The 12,053-nt window shown below is 43.8% G+C and overlaps 1 protein-coding gene and 2 pseudogenes across 1 annotated transcript; 1 reads left to right on the forward strand and 2 right to left on the reverse strand.

The window, feature by feature from the left end:
* Nucleotides 1-4,873: 4,873 nt before the first annotated feature.
* Nucleotides 4,874-6,754, reverse strand: LOC147436611 (uncharacterized). The gene is made up of 2 exons (XM_086487878.1): nucleotides 6,134-6,754; nucleotides 4,874-5,710 (listed from the first exon to the last, which is right to left on the reverse strand). The coding sequence occupies exon 2, from the start codon at nucleotides 5,630-5,632 to the stop codon at nucleotides 4,874-4,876; it is 759 nt and encodes a 252-aa protein (XP_086344004.1). The 5' UTR covers nucleotides 5,633-5,710; nucleotides 6,134-6,754.
* Nucleotides 6,060-6,754, reverse strand: LOC147436612 (uncharacterized; annotated as a pseudogene).
* Nucleotides 6,755-7,486: 732 nt separating this feature from the next.
* On the forward strand, nucleotides 7,487-12,046 carry LOC147436613 (uncharacterized; annotated as a pseudogene).
* The last annotated feature ends 7 nt before the right edge of the window (nucleotides 12,047-12,053 follow it).

Genomic DNA, 12,053 nt, shown 5'->3' on the forward strand with positions numbered 1-12,053 from the left:
CCAAGAAAGAATTCTTTCTCTAGAGTTGTTGCGAATGAATAGAGAGAAAGCCAATGATTATTATCTTCAACAAGAAGAGACAAAGATGGATAAATGAATAAGACACTGCCAGAGAAAGAGATCAAAGAGGGAGACTTGGTGATGAAGTATGATTCTCGCTTGGATTTTACTTTTCCGAAGAAGTTGAGGGACAAATAGTTGGGTCCATACAGAGTGAAGAATGTAGTTCCTAATGTCACTTATGAGTTGGAGAAATTGTCTGGTGAACGTTTACGCTATAGAATAAATGGTCATATATTGAAGAAAGGTTTTGCGAGGGATGTGGTTCCAGATGCAAATAGTCTCTTGGTTGAGCATAAATGCCTACCTAGAGGGTGGCCAGGGTGGGCAATGATGATAGACCGCTTTTGGCGTGTACAAAGTAGAATTTATATGCATGGTCATATGTACAAAAATATGTAAATACATTCTTGGGAGCTTTGTGAAGTGGTTTCAAGTTCTAAAAAAGATCCAACATGTACACATTGTGAATAGTCAGATTTGCGTGCCAGCAGTCAAGCACATGTACATGCCCGGATAGGGTATCGGGGCCTTGGATATGGTTCTAGGTGGCTTATTTTGGCTCTAGAGAATGTTTTTGAGCTTTCTATAATGTAAATAATGCAAGTGACAAGTATGGGTACTCTCATCCCGCTCGAGAAGTTTGGGACATGCAGTAACTGTCTATTTACAGTGCCTTATCTGCGGTGATGCGTGCACCACCCTAGAAGTTCTCAAAAATGGAATGTGGGGATGTGGCAAAGTTCTTCGAGTATTTAGGATCAACCGTATTAAAATTTGGTGAATTTTGGAGTCCATAGGGGGTTTTTCCCACGAAAAATGCCCGTCGAGGGTCAAAACTTGCCAAAATTGGGTCAAAAAAGGTCTAAAATGACCAAAAATGGTGTGAAAAGGCTTCAATTTTCCACATCATTCATGGTGCAGTGAGTGTTCTAAATGAGGGAGTATGTTTGAAGCCAATTCTTGGCACTTTCACCTCTCTGTGTGGGGAAGGAAGTAGGGTTCCTACAGGTGGTCTACTACAATCCCGTTGCGTTTGCGTCCTGTTTTTGAGTGTGTTGGGGAGCGAATGAGACCTTTTTATTTTCAAATTTTCACTTGAGAGAGTCTATGGAATTTTTGAGGTTTCCATGGATATGTGTGTGCAAGGAATTGATGGAAGAAGGTGCGGCTTTCTGCAAGACTATGTGACCATGTATCGGTGCCATTAGGGTTGGTGCTACTCCAAAGAGTCCAACAGAGTGGAGTTTGGTGAAGCTTTTGCAATGGTTTGAGAGAGGCCTTTTGTGGCTGGAGTTTTTGAGTTTTTGATGGTTTTTCTTGTATATTTTTTTCAACATCAAGCGTGATTTCAAGTGTTGATCAACTCGACTTACCTTGTAGTGTCTGCGAGCAGGCAAGGGCTTGTAGGTCGAGGCGTTTGGTGTTTGAATTGAGCTTGTGGGTAGTATTTTTATTGAGCTCTTGAGTGCTGTTAGGTGTGGGTTGGAATTCAAGTAAATTTCTTGTGTGGTGTTGAGTTGTCTGGGTGTGTGAGTGTGCGCACGGTGTCTTTTGCTCCATCAACGTGTGATAGCAAGGTCTCAAAGTTGAGACAATCACTTCTCAAGCTCAGTTATGCGAGAAAGTCAATGGGCATAATCGCCTTGTATAGGACCCGAGAAAAGGGGCTATGGTTTGGATTTCGGGTAAAACTATAGTGAAATGCAAAGTGACCATGATGTATGAACAAATTGAAGACATTGAGTTTTGTGTGGATGCCATTGACAACCTCACAATCTGTTCTATCTTCCAGACATTTACTCTCTTTACTTTGTCCCCTCGCATTTGCCACATGAAAATTGGTTATAGATAGCAGCCCTTTTTGGCAATTCATATGCATTCCCGACTGACCCAAATCCCTCATGGAACTACCACCTTCATTGGGTTGTTCTTTTGCACCTAAATGATGAGCTTGACATAAGGACCAGAACTTGCTGTTAGATCCTTCACTGACAGCCCCCTTGCCTCCACCAGTTTGCACACAAGTATTGTATTTTTTCCACCAGATCATGGCCTCATACTTTCAGGAATAATCCAATAAAAACACCAGAGCTTACAGATAATCCCCCCCATGCTCAGCTGGACATTTGTGTGCATGGCATTGAGTTAGAGAATGTACTGGATATCTAGCACATGGTGTCATGGATGCTTGAGAGTCAGTCGTTGCCTACATCATCACCTGTTTCATTGCCTATATCATCACAAGAAGGATTTAGAAGAATCTAGAAGCATCTAGAAGATTCTAGAAGGTTCTAACAATATCAAGGAGATTCTAGAAGTTTCTAGAAGCATGGAGAAGATTTCAGAAGAATCTAAAAGCCCCTCAGTCTTGCCAGCACCAATTGTGAGCCTCCTATGAGGAAATCCTTCTTCTAGTTCTTATGTTGAAGTCTTGTCCTTGCAATCAAGCCTTGTCTTGTACTCAAGTCATGTAATCCAAGTCATGTATCTAGCTCTCTCAATAAAGTATTAAGTCTTGTAATCAATATTAAGCTTATCATCAAATCCAAGTTCTTGTACATTGTGAGCGCCTCCTCTTGCTCTCATCTAGCTCTATACGTGCTCTGAACAGTTTGGCAAGAGTGACATCATGGCTTACCTAGCCATGAAACAATCTATTTTGGAAAGCATTGATCTACCTTGCAAAAGGTGCAACAACAAATTCAAGATCTACATGCACAACAAAAAGAAGAGAAATCACACTTGCCAAGTTTAGTGGTCCAAGAGATTCAACCCCCATCCCATTCCCAAGAGGTTCAACCCCAAGTGCAAGAGCTCCATAAAGCCATTATGTGCCAAAATCCACCCATGATTTCGGCTAGTCCAATGGGTCAAGTAGAGAAACCACACTTTAAAAGTCCAGTGGTGCAAGAGCGTCAACCACCAGTCCAAGAAGCCAATATGTGCCTAAATTTGCTCGTGGTTTCAACTCTTTCACCACAACAAAGGAAGGAACATGAGAACAACCTACCTGAAAAGTATGATGGGAGAGAATCAAAGTTTAGAGGCTTCTTCCAACAAGCGGAGTTGTTTATGTGCATGCAACCAATTTATTCGGATGTTCCTTCTCAAATTAATCTCATTGGCGCACTTCTCTCAACATGCTTTGGAGAAGTAGTAGTTGAAACCAAGCTTAGCAAGCTACACCAAGGCTATCATCCTTCTTCATTCATTGGGGAAGGAATGGAAAAGCTTTTCTTTGAGGATATGTACCACTATCATGAGCTTCCAGGTGACATTGTTTCAAACCAAGGACCAGAGTTGATATCAAGATTTTGGAGAGGCTTGTTTAAGCTTCAAGTTGTAAGGATTAATCTCTCTCTATCCAATCATCCACAAAGTGATGGACAAACAAAGGGGGTGAATGAAGCCATAGAACAGTATCATCGATGAACAATCAACACCTAAGGATGGATGTCCACATGAATCATCGAGTGAAGAATCAAAGTGCCACAAATCTAGCCATACATCTCCAAAGCATTCATAAAGAATTGATGATGAATATTAGAAAAGCTCAACAAAGATATATGGTCAACACAGAGGAGCACAGAATGCAACAATTACCTTCCAAGGTTAAGGATCGAGTGTGGCCTCTCTGCCATGATCTATGTACGTTTTTCCCTTTTCAAAATCTAAATTATCAAAGACTTGGACCATTCAAGATAGTTGGCCAAGTGAATCCACTCACATATCATCTCCAATTTCCACAATCTATACAAATTTATCCAGTCTTCTGTGTTTCAGTGTTGGAGCCTTGTCATTGGTCCAAATTCATGAGTTCTATCAACAACATCCATGGAAACCCAAGTCAAGGAACACCACTGCTCCTCGTGGAACTCGTCCCTAGAGGAGGGGGTAATGTCATGGATGCTTGAGAGTCAGTCGTTGCCTGCATCATCGCCTGTCACTACTAGCCATAGGGGGCGTTTGCGAGGGACTAATAATTGACGGGCGTCATTTAACCGATGAAGAATGTGTCGCATAGATGAGGTTTCATTCGTATAAGCAAGGATATATTTTTAGAAAAAAAATCGGCCGTCGCATAAACAACCACTGCCGTTGTATAATCAAAGACTTGAATTTGTAGCCGTGGCATAATCGCCGCTTCAAATTGGCCTTGCTTAAACGACGCTGTGAAGCGAGGCTCCTAGTGACGCCTGCGCACTTCCCTACTCTCATGCGACGAGGCACTTTTATAATATTGTTGCAATCCTTTGAAATGTAACTCGCAAGAAATTACATAGCAGCGAGCTCCACGGTAGCGCTACAGCAAAACGAGAGCAGGTACTCCTCCCTCCCCCCCCCCCCCCCCTCCTCTTCTTCATCACTTGCCTCTTTGGGTGTGAGAGCAGTGAAAAATGCAATACCGCAAGTTTACTGTAATCCAAAGGTGTGACCAAACTTAGGGGTAGGGGATCCGATCACTGTGGAATTTCTACAACATCCAAAGCAAAGTCCATACCCAACCTCAGAATGTCTTCAAATGAAAGTGCCTGCAAAATAGGTTCAAAGCTATGTTTCAAAAAGACAGTTCAATGTGTGAGTGTGCATGTGTGTAGGCATGCAGGTGGTGTGTGAAGGAGACCTTAATACTGCATGCATGTACAAGAGTGTGTGTGTGTGTGTGTGCGCGTGAACGCGCACGGATATCCAATGACAACTCAAAAGCAAACCTCTATCATCACACAACTTCACCATCATATAAGTAAGAGTGTGCATTTATACAGATAGAAGAAGCAGAGCACAATATATAAAGGGGCAAAAGCTAGCTTCAAGTAGTGTATGTGTATACACCTGCGTGCAACTTGGCAACAACTAAGCTGTAGGTGTTGCTGTGGTGGAAGGATACACCCACATCTTGAGCTTGAGGCGACTGGTTTGGCTCTGTTTTGGTAGGGAAGGCCTCCTTCTTATCTTTAACAGGATCCTTTAAATACTCCGTTTTTGGCACATGGTAGAGGCTCGTCTTGCTATCAAAGCGAAGAACGTATGCCTGAATACATCCCTCATAAAGCCTCTCCCCCAGTGTGTCAATAATGTAGTAAGCTTCTTTGCATACCTTCAATAGGAAAAAATGATCATTCCAGCTCACAATGTAGAGTTGAAATCCCCCATTGGGCTGCAAGCCTACACTCTGCTGATCTATTGATGCCCAAATCTCTTCAAAATACTTCACGCCTTGCAAGAAATTGTTGTAGGTGTCATCTAGCCCCTCAAGTTGGAAAAAGCCAATGAAGGAACGCTCATGATCCACTGCTAGTGGTCGTATTCTTGCATTTATGACAGTCTCAAGTTCAAAGTGGCCATCCACAAACTTGCTTCTGTAGGCCTCAACATCAAATAGCTTTTGCTTCTCTGCAGATCTTTCTCGAATGAGGGTGTCATATTCGGCCTTGATGGGCATACAATTTGGGTTCTTGTGTATCCAATCAGCGATCACTGCAACAAGGGCCGTGCACGCACTCTCGCCGGCTACTCTTTCTCTCCTCTGATCAATAGAGGCAAAAAATACAGATGTAGAGAACTTCATGTTACCATCCCTTCTCACCAAATCATTGCTAAAGAAAGCATTCAGATGTCGCTAAAGAAAGCATTGCTTTCTCCTCATAATGACAAACACAAAAAAAACTTATTTCCATATACAAGAGCTTTTGGAAAAATTCCTAAGAATTCTCACATTGTGACCTACCATAACATCATGGGATTCTATAAGCAAGGGTGCCACATACCTAGTTAGGTGCGGTTGGGGGCAGGAGATCACCGACCTAGTGGGCAGGCTGGTGGTCCCCACGCGCACTAGCTAGGTATGTGGTGCCTCCCAAGTGGAAGCTCGTGATGTTAAACAGTACATGCAAACAATGAGAAAGAGCCCATTTTCCTACATAAGAAAATATCAAAACCTTCTTGTGATAAATTAGGTTAAGTTAGCAAAGATTTTGTGCATTTTTTACATTAGACTAGCCTTGGCTTTGCATTATTCGAGTTACCTCATCCATCAAAATAGATATAATCGATCCATGCATATTACGTAGCAGAGAACAGCATGGCTCTATGGGGCAGCCTAACAAGCGCCTATCGCAATCAATGTCATCACCACCATCCTCTCCATATGCCTTGATCAACAACGGCTCTCCACATGCTGACGTCCGCGATCGGAAATTCAGATTTCTCCTTTTCTAGGAGAGGAGACTCCACATTGTGGTACTTTGATCCAAATCTGATGTAGATGTCTCGCTTCCGCCAGCGTCACTAGAGGCTTTGCTGCTTGTTGATAGTGAAACGTTCTCTTGGACATGTCTGTTATCTGTCAATTGAGGAAGTGCCCCTTTAACAAAGAGATTGACACCTGCAAGGGGCCATGATAGCTTTGTAAGATCATCTTGTATTCTCCAACTGAGACTTTATCCTCCTTGTGATCATCAAGTGAGTCGGAGTCATAAAGATCACCGATGTCACTTGAGCTTTCTTCGCTTGTGGCAGAGAGTTTACCATTGCACATTATATTATCTATTTCCCCTGATGTCTTCTTCCAATTGAGAGAAACTGATCTCTTCATGTCCTTGACTTCCTTCTCATACATGACGCGTATTTGGTGGTCACATAATAAAGGCCCACTAAGGCAATGTAGAGAAGGTGAGCTGAACCTTTCCATGCTAGGAATCTCATGGAATTGGAGGAGTTAACGTTGAAGGAAGAAGAGCTGAGGAATGGCAAGAACACACCGCCCTTGAGACTGCACGTGTACATCCCAAGCTTCACCTGGCCATTGTTGAGGTTGAATCCAACAGGGAGATGCATGAAGGAGCTGCTCGACAAGCTGTCAATATGTTGTGAGTGTTGGTGCGCTGCTGCTGCTTCGGTGCTTATAAGCCTGCCCACTAGTATAGCAGGAGTCAGCAGTAATAATAATATTCTTAAGCACAAGCTCAACAAATCAGCCATTCCCTCAATACGTCAAGCTTCCTAAGAACTAAGCTGCATGCTTGGAAGGCGATTAGTTACACTACAATTTACCCTATCATAATAATTATTGATGTGGAACCTTGCTAGAGCCGATTTTTACACATGAAAATGACCTATACAACATTACTCATTACAAGCACAGTTCAATTCAGAAGATGCTCACGCTCTTCCGTTTTGGTAAAGTTAATTTACATCAGCAACAATACGAGGGAGGGACCACATGGCACTAAGTGAAATGAGTCCGCACGTGGGGTGGAGTAAGGTGATCAGCGGTGGAGAGGGGCTAGCCCGAATCTCGAGGTAAACATGATCCCCCAAAAATTTAGGGCTATCTTAACTAGCCATAGGGGGGGTTTGCGAGGGACTAATAATTGATGGACATAATTTAACCGATGACCAATGCGTCGCATAGACGAGGTTTATGTCGTACATTGCGCGAGATTGTGATGCAAATGAAGGGATAGTAGTGCATAAGAAACATTCTTCAAATGGGTGTCGCCGAGTCCGGCCCCTCAACCCACTCTCGTTTGCTCGTACAGATTGTTCAAGTCACCCCAACTTGCTTGAGATCATGCTTGGGCACAAGCTTTCCATTGAATGAAAATGACTCAGATGACATGATGGTGTATGGCATTCTTAAAGAAGCTGTCAACAAGACAGGCTGGGTTCCGCGCACCCCAAAATGCGAAGATGCATCTACGAAGAGTCACCTTGCACCCAGATCATCAACACCGCAAAATACAACTCCTCCAAAGAAAGGCATGAAAAATGGTGCTGCCTCTACATTGTGCTCTGCCCCTTCAAGCTCATTATTAACACCCGTAGGCTTTCCAAGAGCTCCAACAAGAAGCATTACCGAGGAGTATGGCATCGGCCGTGGGGCAAATATGCGGCCGAGAGCTGAGACTTTGCAAGGCAAGGGGCCCGTGTTTGGCTAGGGACCTTTGACACGACTGAGGAGGCGGCTTTGGCATATGATCAAGCGGCATTGAAGATGCGTGGGGTGCGCGCATTGCTGAACTATTTAGTCAATGTCGTGTCTCCAATGCTAGAGAAAGAGGTGGAGACAAAGAGAAGAAGAGAGTGAAACGAGAAGCACCAGTCGAAGATGGAGTTGCAGGCATCGAGAAACAACGTCAACAACGCAAGCACATGCAAGAGCCATCATCATCTTCACCACCATCAAGTCTGGTAGTGAGCTTTGAAGGAGAAGGGGTGAAGATAGAAGATCTAGATGATGTGTTTTCTTTGCATGAGTTGCACGAGTGTTTCTTGCTTTTCATCGCCTCCTCATTTGCTAGTGCCATGGCTACCATGGCCAAGTGTGATGCAGCCTCTCATTTGGTAGCCTCTCATGTGATAGTAGAGTGCTTGTGCCTGTGTGTGTGTGTGTGTGTGTGTGTGAGAGAGAGAGAGAGAGAGAGAGAGAGAGAGATCTCAGTACGTATTTTTGGGCGAGAGTCCGACCATCATCAAGGACATGGTGGCAGTCCATGAGAATTAGGCGTTGGTTCCTAGTGAGGGAGTCAGTGAGAGCTTGCAGCCTCTCATTTGGCTGACAAAGAGTTGAAACTCATCGGCGAGCTCATCTACAGAGTCAACCTTGAAGGCATGTGGTACTGCACAAGATGCTGATATGGACAAAAGAATTCACTTGATATTGTTAGTCAATGGTTGTGCTTGGAACTACCTTGATCAATATTTATGCCTAATGTGGTGCACTTCATCGATCACAAAAAGTACTTTAAGAGCTTCTTGTCGCGGATGTCCCCTGATTGCGGGATATGCCTAACTTGGACAGGGCTCAAGATCTCTAGGCTGTTTTCAATGCAATGGGACATCGTGCTTGCCACTGCCTTGGTCGACATGTATGCCATATTTAGTGCACTTCATGAAGCACACGAAGTGCTTGAGGAGCTTTCTGTCTGAAATGTCATTTCTTGAGATGCACTGATTGGGGGATATGCCCAACTTGGGCACGACCAAGGAGATCTGGTCGTTTTTTAGTGGATGAAGTGAGGGTGTCTCTCTAGACACAATCACATATTCTCTAGCCTATTTTCAGCTAATGCGAAGTGAGGGTCTCTCTCTAGATGTAATGTTATTTCAAGCAGTGCATTGATTGCTACAAGGTTAGGTCAGGAAGAGAGAGAGAGAGAGAGAGAGAGAGAGAGAGAGAGAGTTTTTTTAAGCAGATGCAGAGAGAAAGTTTTTTTTTATTCTCTTCAAATGCAATCATGTACAATGGCACCTTGAGGGAATGTGGTAGTGCACAAGATGCTGATATGGGCAAAAGAAGTTAATTATGATGATGTTGTTAGTGAGTGGTTGTTGAAAGAAAATGTTGTGCTTGGCACTGCCTTGGTCGACATGTATGCCAAATGTGGTGCACTTAATAAAGCGGAAAAAGTGCTTGATGAGCTTTCTGTCTAGGATGTCGTCTTTTGAAATGCACTGATTTGAAATGCACCGCTGCACGCACAAACCCTCTCAATCTGAGCCGCTAGAAGAACCTCTTGGATGCTAAGGAGCCAATCCCATCTTCAAACCACAACATGGATCTGAGAGTGCCACTCGAATGGGGCTCCCCTGCCACTCGAGCCACACCCCTTTCCAAACCCAACAGAATGCCAGGAACCGAGGCTTACATGTTGATCTCCGAAGGAGAAAGGAGTGCAAGCCAACTCCTGCTGTCAAAAAAAGAAGAGCCAGGGTAGTCGAAGAGGATTCTACAGCCAAGTGCCCCCACCCAAGGCATTCCTCTGCATTGGCCTCAGCCCACAATCCACCCTACCTCCACTGCAAGCCCACGTGCCGTCCGTCAACCCACCCCATTGAGCCTTCCCTGCTCTTAGTGGTGGGCGAAACGAGTAGAACGAGCCTATAGGAAAAGGCTCTTGAACCCTTGTCTTGACCTCAGACCACAATCCACGCTGCCTCCACTGCAAGCCCATGTGTCATCTGTCAACCCACCCCAGCAATCCTTCCCAACTCTTAGTGGGCGAAAAGAGTAGAACGAGCCTGTAGGCGAAGTCTCTTGAACCCTTGTCTTGACCTCTTACTTTAAGTATACTTTTCGTGATCTATGGACTGCACCACATTAGGCATACATGTCGACCAAGGTAGTGCCAAGCACAACCACTAACTAACAATATCAAAATGAATTCTTTTCTCCATATCAGCATCTTGTGAAATACCATATGCCTTCAAGGTGCAAGTGTACTTGATTGCATTTAGAGAAGAAGAAAAAGAAGAAGAGGATTTTAACGTCGTAGGAAACTATCCCAAGAGACCTCAAAGACTATCCAATGAGAGTTAAACTCAAGATCTGTTATTGAAGAGAGATGCCCTCTCTCTGCATCTGTTGAAAACAAATCTCTCCCTTCCTGAACTGAAAGTACTGCAATCAATGCACTCCTTGAGATAACATCGCATTTCGAGAGATGCCCTCTATCTGCATCAACTGCAAACATTCTAGAGCATATGTGATTGCATCTAGAAGAGAGCAAGAGTGTAGGCTATCATAAGCTGGCAGTTGTAGGTGAGACATTGAGGGAGACGGCCTAGTCACATGTCCTAAAAGCTCGAGTCAATCTGCTCGATGGCCTCTAATTGCTGTTGCTCATATGTGACTGCGTCTAGAGAGATATCCTCGCTTCGTCGAGTGAAAAACGACCAGAGCTCCTTGGCCCTGCCTACGTTGGGCATATCTTGTAGTTGCTGCATTTCAAGAGACATCTCGGACATAAAGCTCTTGTTAGGTGCAGTGGAATGATTGTTTGCGCTTTGCTCAAGATGAGTGCTCCGAAATGTGCTCAAGATTCCTTTTGTTTTTATGGAAGGTAGAGTCTTCCATTCTTTATGAGAAAATGCTATGATCACAAACAAAGTGAATGGACACTGTGCGTGCAAGTGAATGAGACTGAGAGATAGAGAGAAGAGAGATACGACACCAAAGACGTTGTAAAACCCTCCTCCGAAGGTCCCACTCTCGTCGGCGAGAGTGGTCTACTTTTTGATTGCACAAAGTGGTACAATGCGTATGCAATGGACTGATGCAACCTGGGACCTGTCGATGACGACGACGGTGATGGTGATGACGACTTTAGGGCTAAAATCTGTGGTCTTCTAACTGCTAAAATTTTGCAAATCTTTGGGCTGTTTTGGGTGGCGGAAAATGACTGTTTTGGCTGCGTTTTTATGGCTGAGAATGGGGGTTCTCTGCATATGCTTCAAGGGCTTGATCTGCTACTGTGTCTAATGCTGAAAACACTGCTGCAAGTGCTTCATCAATGGTTGATCTGTGGTAATCCCTTTAGGGGTGAGAGAGAAGGGAGTAGCGATGGCTAGGGTAATCCCTTCAAGGCTGAGAGAGAAGGGAGTAGCGATGGCTGATCTGGCTCCATAGCACAGAAAACGCAGCCTAAGAGGTGAAAACGCTGCTATTTGTAGAAAACACAGCCACCAAGGGAGAGCGATCTCATTTTTGAGGGAGTTTTTCGTTACGGAAGCAATCAACATAGAATCCTCTCCTTAGGAGAAGAACCTCATCGTCTGATACCATGTGAGAGTAGGTAGCAAAAGCGAAAGCGGAAGTGCTTCCAACAACAACATATAGCTCAGATTGAGTCCTTTTCAGGAATACATCCAGGTATGCTTCATTTTGTCCACATCTGCCATATGGTTATAAGCTCGTCCTGCATTCAACCACAAACCATCAAATCTCTCATGTAGCTTACTCTTGCACTGAATTTGTTACTGAGCATGTTTCTCTTTTAGTTTTGCTACCTGATCTTACATTTGATTCATAACCTTTTGGAGCATCTGTAGCATTTTTGTTTGATCTATTTTGTTGTAGTCCACTCCATTCATGGCTGCTTCGACCTCATCTGTAGATTCTTCATCTATTAATATTTTTACTTGCATTGATGTTACATGCAGATACGATGTTTGTGTTAGTCTGACATATGGTTTGTTTTAAATATACA

This window comes from Adiantum capillus-veneris, chromosome 18, assembly GCF_014529385.1.
Source record: "Adiantum capillus-veneris isolate H3 chromosome 18, ASM1452938v2, whole genome shotgun sequence".
NCBI lineage: Eukaryota > Viridiplantae > Streptophyta > Polypodiopsida > Polypodiales > Pteridaceae > Adiantum > Adiantum capillus-veneris.